The following is a 16,607-nucleotide window of genomic DNA, read 5'->3' as shown; positions in this document are numbered from 1 at the left end:
TAATATTTGTATATGGCATGAGTATGGACCAAAATTCTTTTTTGCTTTTTTTTTTTTTTTTGGTACTGGGGATTGAACCCAGGGGCGCTCAACCACCGAGCCATATCTCCAGCCCTGTTTTGAATTTTATTTTGAGACAAGGTCTCACTGAGTTGCTTAGGGCCTCTCTAAACTGCTGAGCCTTGCTTTGAACTCACAATCCTCCTGCCTCAGCCTCCTGAGCTGCTGGGATTACAGGTGTGTGTCAATAAGCCTGGCCTTTTTCTGCATATGGAGACTCAAATTTTTGCAGCACCTTTTGTTAAAAATGTCATTTTTTCTTCTTTTAATTGCTTTTGCATCTTTATATAAAACCATTTGTATGATCAGCATGAGTTTATTTTGATTTCACTGTTTTGCTCCATTGATTTTTATGTCTTCTTTCTGTAAGTACCACGCTGTCTTGATTACTATGGCTTAAATAAGTCTTGAAATCAGTGTTAATATTCCAATCTTGTTCTTCTTTTTCAAAGTTGTTTTCGTTGTACTAGGTCTTTTGAATTCCCATATGAATTTTAGAAGCAGTTTGCCAATTTCTATTACATTAAAAAAACTTCTGGGATATTGACTGGGCTTGCAATGAAGGTATAGATCAACTTGCAATGAATGTATAGATTAACATACTGAGTTTCCTCACCCATTAACACGGCATAGCTCTCCCTTTATTTAAGTCTTCTTCCATTTGTCTCAGCAATGCTTTGCAGTTTTCAGTAACTATAGATCTTCTATCAAATTTATCATTAAGAAATTCATATTTTGATGGTTTTGTAAATGGCATTGCCTTTTATATTCCCATTTCTGATAGTTGTTACTAGTAAAGAGAAATGCAATTTTGTTTTTAATGCTTAACCTGTAGCTTTACAGACTTTTGAAGACACCTGTAAGTTTCAGTTTTTCCGTTGGATTTTCTATAAATAGTCTTATTATTTGCAAATAAAGTGATTTTTACTTTTCATTCATTTTCAAAGGTCTTTAACTTGCCTCATTGCACTGGCTTAACTATCCAATATAAAAATAGTTAAATAGAAATGATAAGAGATGACACTCTTGCTTTATTCCTAATCTTAAGGATAAAGTACTCAGTCTTTTAAACTTAACTATAATGATAACTGTGGATTTATTATAGTGTTCCAGGTCAGACTGAAGACATTCCTCCTAGATTTCAGAGAGATTTTTGCTTTTTTTTGCTTTGTTTTCTTGAGGTGGGGGCTCACTATGCTGCCCAGGCTGCTCTTGGATTCGTGGGCTCAAGCCATCCTCCTGCCTCAGCCTCTTGAATAGCTGGCCTGACTTCTGAGAGTTTTTTTTTTTTTTTTAATAAGGAATGAATGTTGGATTTTGTTAATGCCTTCTCTTAATATATTGAGATGATCATGTGTGAGTTCCCCTTTTTTATCACAGTAACGTTGGCTTTTCAAGTATTGAGCCCAACTTGCATTCTTGGGATAAATTGTGCCTGAATGTGACATGTTTTCCTCTCTTTTACAATATTGGGCTTGAGTTGCTAAATTTTTAATGATATGTGTAATTCACATGCCGTAAAATTCACAAGTTCAAGTGTGCAACGCAGCGACTTTTACTGTATGCTCCATATAGCTGACCCGCACCATTGTCCAATTCTAGAACATTTTCCTCACCCTAGAAACCTCCTATCTGTTAGCAATCACTCTTCATTTCTCTTCCATCAACTTGTGGCTTTCTGTCTCTTTGCATTACCAACTTTGGGCATTTTGTATCCGTGGAATCAAACAATACGTGGCCTTTTGTGCTGACATGTTTCGTATAGTAGGGTGTTTTCAAGATTATCTCTGTTGTGGCATGTGTCAGTACTTCATCTGATCTTTCATTTCAAGATGGATTGGGGGAAGAACACTGGGTGTGATGTCTGCCTCTGAGCTGGCCTAAGGACACAGTGTGTCCTGGGAACCGCAGTGCACTCTGCCGGCCCGTCCCTGGAGTCCGTTCAACCTGCTGCATTCAGATGTTCCCTCCCCACGTCCCCTCCCCTAGGCCCCTGGCAACCACCATTCGGCTCTTTGATTCTACACATCTGGCCGTTTTAGAGATCTCATGGAAGTGGACTCCAGCAGCTTCTCTGTGCATGGCTGGCTTATTCCACCTGGTATCGTGTGCTCCAGGTTCACCCAGGTCGCCAGGTATTGCAGAATGACCTTTGCATTCCCTTCAGCAGCTTGCAAGAGTTCCACGTTCTCTACATCCTTCAACACTTGTTGTCCTTCTAAAACAAGAACAAAGAACAACTTTTAAAAATATTAGTCACAGCCGTTCTAACAAGTGTGAGGCCATCTCTCTCTGTGGTTTTGATTTGCACTTCCCTTATGATTGGTGACACTGAGAGCATTTTTTTTTCATGTACCTGGTGGCCATATGTATGTCTTTTTAGGAGAAATGCCTATTTAATTACTGAATACTAGGAGTGGAACTGCTGGGTTATGTGATAAAGCTGCAGATACATTTTTAAAGAAATGCTGAAGTGTTTTCCAAAGAGGCTACACCATTTTACTTCCTACCAGCACTGTATGAGAGATATAATTTCTCCTTCTATGCTCACCAACACTTCTTGTTGGTGGTGCTTTTGATTACAGACATTCTAGTGAGTGAGAAGTGATATCTCATTCACAACTATTTGGGGTACTGGGGATTGAGCCCTGGACATTCTAACACTGAGCTGCATCCCCAGCACTTTTTATTTTTTGTTTTGAAATGGATCTTGCTAAGTTGCTGAGGCTGGCTTTGAACTTGTGATCCTCTTTCCTCAGCCTCCCAATTGCTAGGATTACAGGAGAGTGCCACCATCCAGGCTCATTGTGGTTTTGATTTGCGTTTCTCTGAGGGCTAATGATGTTGAGCATCCCTTTAAGTGCTAATTAGCCGTTCCTATTCTTACTCTTTGGGGAAATTTCTATTCAAATCCTCCACCCAATTTTTAAATGGATTATTTACCTTTTTATTGGTGAGTTCACACGAGGTTTTCTCATTTCTGAATACTTGCCCTTTATCAGATACATAATCGCCAGTGTATTCTGCCTTCCATAGATTCTTTTCACTAGCTTGGTGGTGTCCTTTGACACATACATGTTTTAAAGTTTTATATTTTTACTTTTTTGTGTGTGCTTTTTATATCATCTCTGGAACATCTCATTGCTTAATCGAAGGTCACTAACATCTCACCTATGTTTCCTTATACAGATTTTATAGTTTTGTTTTTTAAGCCTTGGATCCATTTTGTTTAATTTTGTATAGTCTCAACTTACAGTAGTTTCACTTTTAATTTTTTTGACTTTAAGATGATACTAAAGCAATATACATTCAGTAGAAACTGTACTTCAGATTTTAAATCTCAGTCTTTCCCTGGGCTAGTGATATGTGCACGTTATTTTCTCATGACGCTTGGTAGCAGCCTCAGCCTCAGCTCCCCGTCGGCCATGCGATCAGGAAGGGACACTGCAGACTGTCCCATGTACTGGGCTGCTAAGCTGACCGTGCAGTAGATCAGGTGTGTTAAGAGCATTGTCCATTTACAATGTTTTTAATTTACAATGGGTTTATCAAGACATAACCCCCTTGCAAACAGGAGCGTCTCTGAATATGCCGTGAGGTGGGGTCCAACTTCATTCTTTTGCGTGAATGGTGTCCCAGCATTATTTGTTAAAAAAAAAAAAAAGGTTTTTCTTTCTCCATTGAGTATTTTGAGAACTTCTTTGAAGATCAATTGCCCATAAACCTGAGGGTTTATTCCTGGACTCTTAATTCTATTCCATATGTCTATGTGTCCTAGGTCAGGACCACCAGGCTGGATGACAGTAGTGAGTTTTGATGATGTGGTAACATTTTGTTTAGATTTGGGCACCTCTCTATGAGAGATATTGGCCTGTAGTTTTCTTGTCATGCCTTTGTCTGGTTTTGGTATCGGGGTGCTAACTGCTGCTCCCTGGACTGAGTTGGGAGTGTTTTCTCCTCCTCTACCTTCTGGAGGATTTTGTGTAGAATTTGTAATATTTCTTAAAACATCTGATGGCTACTCAGGGAAGCCATCTGAGCACGGAGTTTTCTTTGTGTGAAGGTTTCCAGCTTATTTAATAGATAGAGGGCTATTCCTGACATCCCCTTTTTCTTGAGTGAGTTTTAGTAGTTTGTGTCTTTGAAGGAATTTTAAAAATTTTTTATTTTTTATTTTTTAGTTTTCAGAGGACACAACATCTTTGTTTTTTGTATGTGGTGCTGAGGATCGAACCCAGGCCGCACGCATGCCAGGCGAGCACGCTACCGCTTGAGCCACATCCCCAGCCCCCTCTTTGAAGGAATTTGAGAATTAGCAATCATTTCTTGAGCTAGACTTTACTGTAATTACCAAGCCCATTAGGATGGATACTCTTTGTAGGTGAGAACAGTGCCACTTATATGTTGTATTTCTCACGCTCGACCCAGGATGCAGCATAGAACAGGGGCTCATTAATGTCTCGGGGAGGGGACGTGGTGTGGCAGGCATTTGAAACAGGTCCTTATAGAGATTGCTTTGGTGATCAAAATCTATATCAAAGCAACTGAAATGAATGACTGAATGTATTGTCTTGTGGAGTCCAGAAAGGTCATGTTTTAATGAGAAGTAGAGATGATAAATAGCTAAAAAACTGAATGAAAATAGAGCTTCTAAAATTACTGAAGTGATAATCAAAGTCATTTAAATTATAAAAACGTACATTTCTACTCTTCCTGCTGCTAAAAATTTAAAAAGATTGAGCATATGCAGAAATACTATGGGTTTGAGGAAATCGGGGCTTTCACTAAGTTAGAGGCTTCTGCACAAGGCATTTTAGCCACATAGACCAGATCTACAATGGCTCTACTCTTTAGCCTAGCTGCAGCACCCAAAGTCTCTGACATCTTTCTGCACATCTAGGGCATGTGGTGACCCTGCCAGCAAGAAGCCCTCCCACCCACCTCCCAGAGGGTGAGTCACAGCTGAAGGGAGGTGCAGGAGCCCGGGAGCCCTGGGGTGTGGCCTCCAGGAAGCTGGGGAAATGCAAGCTAGGAGGTCAGCTCTCCTTCCTCCCTTCTGCCTCTGCATGCAGCTTTGGTCTCTCATCTACCAAACCTGATGAACCAATAAGATCTTGTAGTCAGAAAGAAAAGGGTAACTAGTTCCATTTTAGTCTTGAAAAAAAAATGGAGGCATTAAAAAGAAAAAGGAAGCTTAGCACTGGGGTGAAAGAAAGAAAGAAAAGAAAAAGAAAAAGATTCACTGATTCGGTTTTACCTCCTTCCATTCTCCATCCAGCAGCACCCCCACTCCGCCCCTCCCCCTTCCAGGGTCCAGGTCATTGAGAGAGCAGAGGATGGATGGGATGAGCCTTGTGTCAATCATTCTTCTCCTGGGGCAAGGGGCTGGCATGAGGAAGAGGAGAAGGAGGAAGGTGGCAGGGATGAGCTACAGGCTGGTGCTGATGGGTGCACAGCCAATAATGAAATGTAAATTTTCAGTGGAGTTCAGAACTGAATCTTAATGAAAGGTGTTATTAAATTCAGCAAAATACAAAGAAGTATTAACCGAACAGAACTGATTAGTTCATAAAAAGGGAATAGATTACAGCTCGCATCATTCTTGTCTAGACAAATCACTTAGGTTCACATGTGCTGGTTTTAATTAGCATCACAGAAATTGAGCATTCTGTAGCCTAAAATGTCATTATTCAACAAATAAAAAACCCCCACACATTTAATAAAGAAAAGCAAAGCTCAAACAATTGCTTCTCACACTCCCTACATACACCGGGTTTCTTCCCCTCCCCATTTAACTGCAAAATCCACATGCGTCAAAAATGCTGCTGCTTCTCATGTCCAACAGAAGATGTTTTGCTCCCCCCTCCCCCCACCATGGTGTCATGCAAGGTGTGATTCCCACAGAAGCCACGCACAGGACTGAGTACACCACAGAAGAAACTTTCCATTTTTAGCCAAAGTTGAGAGGTTTTTTTCTTCCTCTTTTTCTTTTTTTAACCCTTTGGGAAATTGGAAGTGGATCTTGACTTGCTGGCCAAATTCCTATCCAACAGTGACCTTCAATGGGAAGGCACAGGGCTGGTGTTTTTTTAAGCCATTGGAATCACCGTCCAACCTTTCACAATGACTAGGCAGGGGCGCTGGGGTCACAAGGTAAGGACAATGGAGGGTCAGCTTGGGGCACCCTGACAGTGCACCAGGGACTGGGCACCCAAATCAAGAGATACCTACTGTCTCACAGTTCTGGAGGCTGGAAGCCCAAGGTCAAGGTGCGGGGGGGGGGGGGGGGGGGTCTGTTTTGAGCCTCTATGAAGTTGGAGGGAAAGCCTGTGTCCTGACTATCATAAGCGGTCTGTGGGCTGTGTGTGGACTATGTTGTGCATAGTAGCCTCCTGAGGGGATAAAGCTGGCACTGGGAACTCCCTGGGGCACTCTCCACGTGGATTGAACACCTGATACAGGTGAACTTCCCCCTCCGGCTCTGCCTAAGATCCCACCTAGCACCTGATGGGTGTGGCCTGCCGAGATGTCAATCAACCTGCTGACTTCAAGACTTCACAAAGCAAGACTCTGCCCTTGAAACCTCATGCTGCCTTTGATGTACCCTTAAATAAACCATCAGAGCCATTTTGTCTTGTCTAGTTCAAGAACCCATGTGGACTAGATTCATCAAGGGCTTCATTTTTGTAAATATATTTCTGAGTATTTGTGTTTTATTATTTGTTAGTTATTTGAGATTAAGATTTAAGGTGGCTATTTAGGGTGGCTCAGAGTCCTCTGGGCAGAAGAACCTTCCAATGAGACGCTGGCTGTCTTCCCCCAAAACCTGACCATGAAGGAAGACCACCTGGTGGCCATCCAGCAGCCCCTCTCCACAACACAGCCCAGGCCCACTCGGTGCACAGGGGACACTTGTCTTCCGACTATAGATATGGAACGTGCCTGGGAGACCGTGTCTTCCTCACCACTGTGCTTCAGAAATTGCTGGAGCTCCACTCTGTGGGGTGTCTGAGCAATTAAGGGCCATGACAATGTGGTGTGGAGCCTGGGCCCAGTGAATCCTCTCTTTCTTCCCTCTTCCACCTGCCCAGCACCTGGTCCAGGCTCTGTCCTAAGGACAGTCCCAGGAATAATCTGAAGGGGTGGATGGGGGAGGAGGCAGACCAGGGAACTGGTGTATGGCCTGATCTATGATCCTACTGGACAGTAGGGGGCTGTGTGAGCTCAAGGGCCCTAATTCCTGGGTGGAGGGAGGGAGGGAGGAGGAGGGAAAGAGCACAGTCCAGGGAGATCTGGCAGAGGTGAGAACACTGGGGACTGAGCTTCAAAGGATGGGGAGAATTAAGTCCAGGGGTGGTGGGCAGTACGTGGTCCAAGGGCACTGTCCTGAAGCCATGGTGACCAGTGCCAAGCGGGGACCCTCCTGACTCTGAATGAGCTGGTGTGCAGGGGAGGTCCACCCCACTCTCCTCACCTCCCATTACAGCTCCACCTTCCCAGGACAAGGGAAGGGTACAACTTCCTTCTGTCCTAGAGGAGGTTGGACTAGATGTCCTCAATGTAGTTCAGGTGAGGTGACACCCACAGCAGGGCAGTCTTAGAGGGTGGCAGGAGACCCTCAAGGGCCGGCTCAAGTCTGAGACAGGAGGGACCCAGGACAGAGCAGTAGACCCAGGGGATGCTTTTCCTGCAGAGCAACAGGCAGCCGCGTTTTTATCGTAGACTCTCCAGCAGCAGCGGGAGGGCTTTCAGCGAGAGGAGCCCGGCTGCTTTGGAGCCCAGGTCCTGGCCCTCGGTGACCCGCTGCGCAGGGAGGGCCTGGCAGCCGGTGCGCGCCGTGGCGCTCGGGCGCGGCAGCTGTGCCCGTCTGCCCAAGGGTTAACCCGTTCCCCTGCAGCTGCCGCGCGTGCCGTGCAGAATCTCACCAGAAGAGGGTACAGTTGAAAAGCTCTTGACGTCAGGCTGGAATTCCTATTGTGTTTGGAAACGGCTTGGGCAAAGCGAGACAAGTTCGCTCTCCGCACACCTCGGCGCACGGCCGCGGGTCCGGCAGCTCGGAACCGGCCCGCGCTGCCGGCGCACCCCGGGAAGGAGAACCTGCCTGCGGCCCACGAGAGGAGCCCTCCGGGGGAGGCCGAGCCAAGCGGCACATCGCGCCGCCCGGAAGCGGGGGTGAGTGCCCCCAGCGGGGCCGCGGGCCTGGAGAACCCCCACCGGCGCGCCCCGGCGCCCGGATGCCTGCCCTGAGCCCCGCCGCCGGGTGCATGCCTCCGCCAGGGCCACCCAGCCCTTAGCTGCGGGCTGTGACCGCCCTTCCCCGCAGGCTCAGCCCGAGAGCCGCGCACTGGTGGGACCCGCCGGACCCCCGGCGGCGGCGGCGGCGGCCGGGGACGCGGAGCCGGGGCTGCGAGGGCACACACCGGGAGCATGGACGGGTCCGGGGAGCACAGCCTCCAGGAGGCGGGCAGCCAGGGCTCCGCGGCCGGCGACGACATTGAGATCGTCGTCAACGTGGGGGGCGTGCGGCAGGTGCTCTACGGAGACCTCCTGAGCCAGTACCCCGAGACCCGGCTGGCGGAGCTCATCAACTGCTTGGCGGGGGGCTACGACACCATCTTCTCCCTGTGCGACGACTACGACCCCGGCAAGCGCGAGTTCTACTTTGACCGCGACCCGGACGCGTTCAAGTGTGTCATAGAGGTGTACTATTTCGGGGAGGTGCACATGAAGAAGGGCATCTGCCCTATCTGTTTCAAGAACGAGATGGACTTCTGGAAGGTGGACCTCAAGTTCTTGGACGACTGTTGCAAGAGTCACCTAAGCGAGAAGCGCGAGGAGCTGGAGGAGATCGCGCGCCGAGTGCAGCTCATCCTGGACGACCTGGGTGTGGACGCGGCCGAGGGCCGCTGGCGCCGCTGCCAGAAGTGTGTCTGGAAGTTCCTGGAGAAGCCCGAGTCGTCGTGCCCCGCACGCGTGGTGGCCGTGCTGTCCTTCCTGCTCATCCTCGTCTCGTCAGTGGTTATGTGCATGGGCACCATCCCGGAGCTGCAGGTGCTGGACGCTGAGGGCAACCGCGTGGAGCACCCGACGCTGGAGAACGTGGAGACGGCGTGCATCGGCTGGTTCACGCTCGAGTACTTGCTGCGCCTCTTCTCCTCGCCTAACAAGCTGCACTTCGCCCTGTCCTTCATGAACATCGTGGATGTGCTGGCCATCCTCCCCTTCTATGTGAGCCTCACGCTCACGCACCTGGGCGCCCGCATGATGGAGCTGACCAACGTGCAGCAGGCGGTGCAGGCCTTACGGATCATGCGCATCGCGCGCATCTTCAAGCTGGCGCGCCACTCCTCGGGTTTGCAGACCCTCACCTACGCCCTCAAGCGCAGCTTCAAGGAACTGGGGCTGCTGCTCATGTACCTGGCCGTGGGCATCTTTGTCTTCTCGGCGCTGGGCTACACCATGGAACAGAGCCACCCCGAGACCCTGTTTAAGAGCATTCCCCAGTCCTTCTGGTGGGCCATCATCACCATGACTACTGTGGGCTACGGTGACATCTACCCTAAGACCACTCTGGGCAAGCTTAACGCGGCCATTAGCTTCCTGTGTGGGGTCATTGCCATCGCCCTGCCCATCCACCCCATCATCAATAACTTCGTCAGGTACTACAACAAGCAGCGCGTCCTAGAGACGGCCGCCAAGCACGAGCTGGAGCTCATGGAACTCAACTCCAGCAGCGCAGGTGAGGGCAAGCCTGGGGGCTCCCGGAGCGACCTGGACATCCTCCCCCCAGAGCCTGAGGGGAAGGAGGGGACAAGCTGGGGCAGCCGGCTGAAGCTCTCCCACAGCGACACCTTCATCCCCCTGCTGACGGAGGAGAAACACCACAGGACCCGGCTCCAGAGCTGCAAGTGAGAGGAGGGTATCCCGGGAAGAGATGGACGGACGGGACCGTGGGGATGGTGGGCTGCTCGAGAGGAGCTGCCCTGTGGCCCTCAGCCCTCCCCTGAGCAGACTCTGAAGGCCAAGGCTGGGTGAGCCTCCTGGGGCAGGTTGTGCAGGAGCCCTGGAGAGGGTGCCAGAGCCACAGGGCAATGGGGGACCGTGATCCCACGCCCCCTTCCGTGTCTCCTTCACAAAGCCTCCTGCTCCATGAACCCTTCCTCACTGTGGGTTCTGTCCTAGGCTGGCTGTCACCCCAGGGTGGCTCAGACGCACTCCCTGCAGGGCCAGCAGGTAGGTGTGCAGCCGGGGTGGGAGAGCTATTTTTAACTGAAAGCTAACTATGAAGGGATAGGAGGAGGCAGGTCCAGTGCCAAGGGGCCTGGCCACGTTCCAGGAGGCCCGTGCAGGCCACTTCTTCTCCTGTTCCCTTCTTGGGAAGGTCAGTTCCCTGAGCACCCCCTGGAGGAGGGAGAGACCACAGAGCCCGCAGAGCTGGGAGGTTTTCACGACTTCTTGGTTCTGACCCCAGTACTTCTGAGGCACCTGCTAAGTGGACAGCTCTCAGCGTGGCCTCCAGAGGCTCACTGCCAGCCTCGTCTGAGAGCCCCAGGGAAACAACCAGACAGACCTGGGTTTAAGCTCAGGGAATGAGGAGATGAGAGATGGCTTGGAGCTTAAATGCTTTTCTCTAGTGCCCCTCCCCACCACTCTCCTACAGCGGTGTGACCTTAGGCCTGTTGATTAATCTCTCTGCTCCTCATCCTGATTATTAAGTGGGGATATAAAATTATGACCTCAGAGAATCATGGTTCTTAGTTCAGGGCCCAGCACTTAGTAAGTGCTCAATAAATGATAGCTGTTTCTGTTGCTCTACTCTGGGAAGCAAGTGAGTTGTAGTTGCCCACTATGGTCTCCACAGCCTAGGCAGAGGAGGCAGGGACAGGGCATTGCCATTCTGTTCTTGGTGGAAGGCAAGAGTTAGTCCTGCAGGTCCTTCTCTGGCTTCTGCCTTCCCGCTTCGGACTGTGAGCCCTACAGTCCCGTCCTTTCCTCCCTGGGTGGAGGGAGGGACCCTGCAGTTGGGCAGAGGTGGAGGGTTCAGATGAGGAAAGGAGGCTCCTCCTCAGTCTGCCACCATCCCGGACTACGCTCCTATTTCCTGGGCCTGCGATTTCCCCTAGGTGAGAAGAGGGATGATTTCTCAGGCCTCTGCCAGGTCTGCCTGCCAGGATTTTGCAGCCTTGGACTGGGGCTCCGGGAGGCAGAAGCTGTCCTCTGGAGGGGTCCTTGGGGGCAGGTCTTGGAGAGAGTTAGGGTGGTTCTTGTGGGATGCAGAGCTGCATGTGAGAGCAGAGCACCCAGCTGTGGTGGAGCCGGCTGTGGGTGGACGGTGTGGCAGGCCTGCCGAGGCTGCTGGAGGGGGGCTCCGCTGTGTCCGGCCCTCCCCGGGAGCACTCTGCAGGGGCCTGGGCACCTCCGACCAGGCTGGCCAGGACTGCTGTCCTGAGCTGACACTGTGTGCCTGTCCCTCCTTTGCTCTAGGAGGAAACTGGTCCTGTGGTCACCCCAGGTGGAGGAATAGAGGTGGGGGCTAAAGAAGGGGGACTCAGTGGAGGGAGGAGGGGGCTTCGGGCCTGCGGGGGGTGTGGCCTGTGTATCTGGGGCCCAGGCAGCTTGCTGAGTTGGTGGGTTTCCTCTCTGTCCCTTTCCCCCAGAGTTCCTGGAAAGCCCGGGGCCCGTGCCAGCCTGAGGGCTTTGAGCCCTGGAAAGGGGAGAAGCTCAGGGTTTGCAGAGAAGCCAGGATGATGAGGCAGGAGGCCGAGGTGGCCAGGCAGGAGGCCGAGGTGGCCGCGAGGCCCAACGCCCAGTGTGGTCTTGTAGCTCCCAAACCAGTGTGGGCTCCTCTCCTTACAAGGAGGAGACTGAGTCCCGGAGGGTAGCCCCTCGTGTGAGATCTCCATGAGTCAGGATCAGAGGGCTCCTGGTCCCAGAGGGCCTCAGCCTGTGACAGTGACATGCTTCGTCATGAAGGAGTGGCCTGGGAGAGGAGAGGCAGCTCTCAGTCCCTGGGACATCTTTCTGGGGTCAGGTACTTGAATTTTGCTTTCTATTAGAACAGACTTGGGAGCTTTAAAAGCTGCCAGTGTCCAGGCCGTGCCCTGTTCCTATTAAATTAGAATCTCTGGGGGTGACACTTAGGCGTCAGTATTTTTTTTTAACTTTAACGTGCACATGAGTCATCAGAGATTTGTTAAAACGTGGATTTTAAATTTGTGAAGCTGGTGGGGCCCTGGCGTTCTGCTTTCCCAAGGAGCTCCCAGGTTTGGCTGGGGAGGACCTCAGCTTCCTTCCAACAGCCAGAGGCCAGAGCAGGAATCGGCCAGCAGTGGCTTGAGGGCCTGTGAATTAAGAAAGGTTTTTATATTTTTAAACAGTTGGAAAAACTTAAAGGAAGTCTAACATTTTGTGACTTGTGAAAAGTGCATAAAACTAAAATTTCAGTGTCTGCAAATAAAGTCTTATTGGAATAGAGCCCTGTCCGTGATTTGTTCTGGAATTGCCAGTGTTTGCTCTCGAGCTGCAGGTCGGAGCTCGGGAGCTGTGAGGTCAGATGGCCCTTGGCACTTACGAGTTACTCTCTGGCCATTCCTGAGAGTAATTACTGAGACACCAACCCCGTCTGCGGGAGCTGGTGTCCAGGTGAGGCCTTGGAGAGCCAGTAGGAGCTCTCCCTCCAGGAAGAGGAGACTCCCAGCTCCACACAGGGGTTGTGAAGGACCCCCACAGTGTGGGCCAGCCTCAGAGACGAAGAGACTACTCTTAAAGCCCCAGGGTGGCACAGGGATTGCCCTGAAGAGGTGTCCTCCTCTGTCACCTCAACAGGGCCCAGGGCTCAAGCATCCCCAGGACCCCATTGAATTCCTTCAGGAGGCTCCCTGCAGACCTGGCTTCCACTTCCACCCCAGGCTTCTTCCCTCCTGTCTGGACCCCCAGTCGCAGTCTGCCAGGACTCCTGTCCTGGGACGCTCCCGTCACATGCTGTCCTCCAGCGTGGGCGAGCCTCACGTACCCCGCTGATGTTTGTGGAGAGACAGAAAGCTATTTCTGGGAGTTGCAGAAGGTCCAAGTCACAACAAAAGTGAGCTGTCATCCAGTGTCCCCTCATTGTTCAGATGGGAAAGCAGTGGCCCTGAATCCCACCCATCTGAGGGAGGCCACGTAGCAAAGGCCCGCAGGTCTGTGGGCAAAGGGCCACCTCCTTCTCCTTCCCCCACCGTGGGAGCACAGGACTGTCACGGCAAAGCTGTGGGGCTGTGAGTGCAAGACGGCGTGTGTGAAATCGAGTCCATCCTGACTTCTAAATGGAAGGACGTGGGTGACGTTTTCAGTTTCATTTTAGCCTCCAAATAGCTCCAGGTGATAAACGAGTTGTCCTCCGTTTTGAAGATGGGGAAACTGAGGCCCCGAGGGCAGGAGCCACAGGCTGGTGCTGGTGGCAGAGGTGGGAGTCTCCAGGACACACTCACCCGGCGGCCATCCGGGCCCCACCTCAGGGCACCTGGGCTTCCTGACCAGGGGAAGGAGGCTGTCCCACAGCCTCTCTGGAAGGCCTCACCTCGGGAGCCCTGTGGCCTGGCTGGTGGTCTCTGTGAGTGGGAGCACATCTGCCCAGGTGACGCTAGGTGGTGGCCTTCAGCATCCGTCCTGCGTATTGTGGGAGGTGTCTGGAGCTCTGGCCTCCCATCTGGGGCCTGGGGGTACCTCGTAGAGAAGGAAAATGGTGGGGGCATGTGTGAAAGGGGCAAGGCCTGGGGTCCTCACACACACTCTCTGAGACACCCCCGGGAAGACTAGCAGGAAAGGCTAGCAGTGTCCCAGCTTATGGCCCGAGTTCCTTGCCCTCCGGGGGCTTTCGGCCACAGGGCAGGCCCGGTGGCAATGCCTGTGAGGCAGGGGCCTTGCAGCCCCTGTGAAGGGGTGCCTGCCCCTCCAAGCCTCCCCGCAGGAAGCTGATGACACACCTCCCCAGCTCCCCGCGTCTCCCAGGGAGATGGGAGATGAGACGTTTCCAGAGGCCTCCCACCTGTCGCCTGTGGGAAGGCAGCTCCGCGCACCGTGGGCCTGGCAACGCGCCTGCCAGCCGCCTGGGGCGCGGATCTCACCGCCACCCATGATCTGGGGTGGGAGCTCCCCCTGAATCCCTTTCTCCACTTGGAGCAGCCCAAGATGTAGCACAGGGACCATGTGGGCTTCCAAAGGGAAAAGCCAACATCCCTGGGGACTCTGCTTAGTCACCTCCTCGTTTCTGAGGCTGTTGCTGCCATCCAGCCAGACTGCCAGGGCTGCTGTCGTCACAGCTGTCACAGCATCGTCACTCCTCCAGCTGTGGCCAGAGAGCCGTGGTTGCTCTAGCTGCAGGTGGGACCGTGAGGTCCCTGGCGTCACAGGAAGTTGCCGGTGGTCACATAGAGGTGGATGCAGCCTCCAGCGTGGCCCCAGCAAGTGCACACCCTATCTTGGCCCTGCTTGCCAGCAGCAGCAGCCATCGTCCCGAGCAGTGGGGCTCTTGGCTGCCTGTGTCCACCCTGCACTCCAGCTTAGTCTCTGGGTCACTTCTCCAGCAAGAGATTTCACTGCCGGTGAAAGATGGCCCGTGGGGCACCTGCTGCCACTCGCTCTTGCCCAGATGGCAACTGACGCCTGCTGTCAAGGGCTTGGCTGGATAGAGGGGGCTGTGCCTGCTGGTGAGGCAGCCCAGACCTCGGAGGACATGCCAGGCGGCCTCGGCTGGGCTGGCCGTGCAGTGGCTGAGCTGTCGGGGCCACCACTCTGCGCTGCTCTCGTCCTCTTGCTCCTTTGTCGGGTTTGGCCGAGTAGGTCTTACCTGGCCTGGAGCACCTGCCTCAGAAGAGGCCCCACGGAGACCCAGCAGCCAGTTTCTAGATGACTGGACCCTCATGGGGCCCCAGCCGCTGCCCATGCCCTATTCCTGCAGGAGGGCTGAGATGGACCCTCTTTCCTTCCCTTTGGTTGTCCCCAGCCAGGTGGTGAAGACTCTCGTGGCCCAGCCCCTCACTCCCCACCCTCAACCTTCATTGCAACTTCCCACCAGCCGGGGGCCGAGTCCTGCTATCACTCCTCATGCTGCTTTTCCTTGATTCCTCTGACGGTGGCATGAGCCCTGTGGGTCACAGATGTGTGTGGTCACCCACAGCAGTGCCAGGCACATTGGCAGTGCAGGGGATGAGCCCGTGTCCCCCTGTGGGCACCGGGAGCAGACCTAGACGGTTGCCCTTACGTTCTGCCTGTGTCTGTCTTGTCTCTGGATGGGGAGGTCCTCTTGCCTCTGCGCCTTGTTCCTTGAATGAACCGACCCTCAACACCCAGAATCTCTGTCCTCAGGGAGGAAGCTTGAAGACTTTGGGGTCAGAAAGATCAAATGTGGGGATTCATCAAGAGCCTGGGCCTGGTGAGCATGTCCCGCCACGGAGCGCCACTCTTGGTCCTGGTCACAGAGGGACCCTCATGCCACCCTGTAAACACAGAGTTGTGTCCACAGGACGAGTTCATGTGGCTTTCCTTTCCACCTCCCCTTCCTGGGACTGCCCCCCATCACCCAAAAGTTGGAGACCCAGAATCTGGCCTGCAATGTGACCTCTAGGGACCTCCCTATTTCCTGCCCATTGACACCCTGGAAGAGGACAGGGTGGACTCTTCCCTTTGGTCACAGAACACCTGAGTATGTCTCAGAACCAGTGTGGTGCTTGGGAACGCTTAGAGAATGTTGGCTCTGATGTTTTCTTTCTTTTTAAAAATCTTCTTTTAAAAGGGCTCCTTAATGATTTTTGTTTCAAACACAGAAAAATAAAATGAGCGCCGTAACAGACACCAACACCTGTGAACTACGTGCAACTGTTCTTAGTATTTACTGTCTTTTGCTAAACCTTTGACATATCAGTGTCAAGACATGCACACGTTTCCCCTGATGATTGCAGCTCTCATTTCCAAAAACAAAGCCAGGCTGTCCCCCGTCACCACAGGGTGGTTTTTGCATCTGACGAAGGCAGCAGGAGCTTTCCAAGGGCCTCCCGGCGGAGACTGTTTGCATTGACCCATGTCGGGACTTGGCAGATGTCGGGCACCTCTGGGGGGTAGCAGAAGGCCGAGGACGTGGCTGGGGCAAGCTGGTTGACACTGAGGGACTGACTTCCCTGGGCAGAGAGCACAAGCATGGCAGATGGAAGTCCCCAGCCTCACTGTGGGCCATACCGCCTCTGCTTGCCCCTCGGAGGGTCTCACTTCAAGGTGAGGGGACTCAACCCAGGAAGCACACCAGATGTGCAATCGCATTTGAGATATGGGAGGGGCAGTTAGCATCTGTAGCTCTTTCTCTGTAGCCCCTCACCCCGATCTGCTGCCAGCAGGTCTGGAGCTGCGAGTCCTGCCAGGGGACTGGGTTCCTCCTCCAGCACATTCTCAAGTGACACCAGAATATCAGGCCACACCCTGCCCCCTGCACTTCCCCAGGCCAGCACTCCCCAGAAAGAAGGATGCCCTGAGGCAGAGGTGCGAAGCCACAGGATGGCCAGAGTCCCAGCCTCACC

The 16,607-nt window shown here is 52.3% G+C and overlaps 1 protein-coding gene across 1 annotated transcript; it reads left to right on the top strand.

Moving 5' to 3' along the window:
• The first annotated feature begins 7,341 nt into the window (after positions 1–7,341).
• On the top strand, positions 7,342–12,534 carry Kcnf1 (potassium voltage-gated channel modifier subfamily F member 1). Its single transcript, XM_005327364.5, has one exon. It carries the CDS (start codon positions 8,488–8,490, stop codon positions 9,970–9,972), a length of 1,485 nt encoding a protein of 494 aa, XP_005327421.2. The 5' UTR covers positions 7,342–8,487; the 3' UTR covers positions 9,973–12,534.
• The last annotated feature ends 4,073 nt before the right edge of the window (positions 12,535–16,607 follow it).

This window comes from Ictidomys tridecemlineatus, chromosome 12, assembly GCF_052094955.1.
Source record: "Ictidomys tridecemlineatus isolate mIctTri1 chromosome 12, mIctTri1.hap1, whole genome shotgun sequence".
In the NCBI taxonomy this organism is placed as follows: domain Eukaryota; kingdom Metazoa; phylum Chordata; class Mammalia; order Rodentia; family Sciuridae; genus Ictidomys; species Ictidomys tridecemlineatus.
Note: the sequence above shows the minus strand (reverse complement) of the source record. Positions and strands in the feature narration are given on the sequence as shown.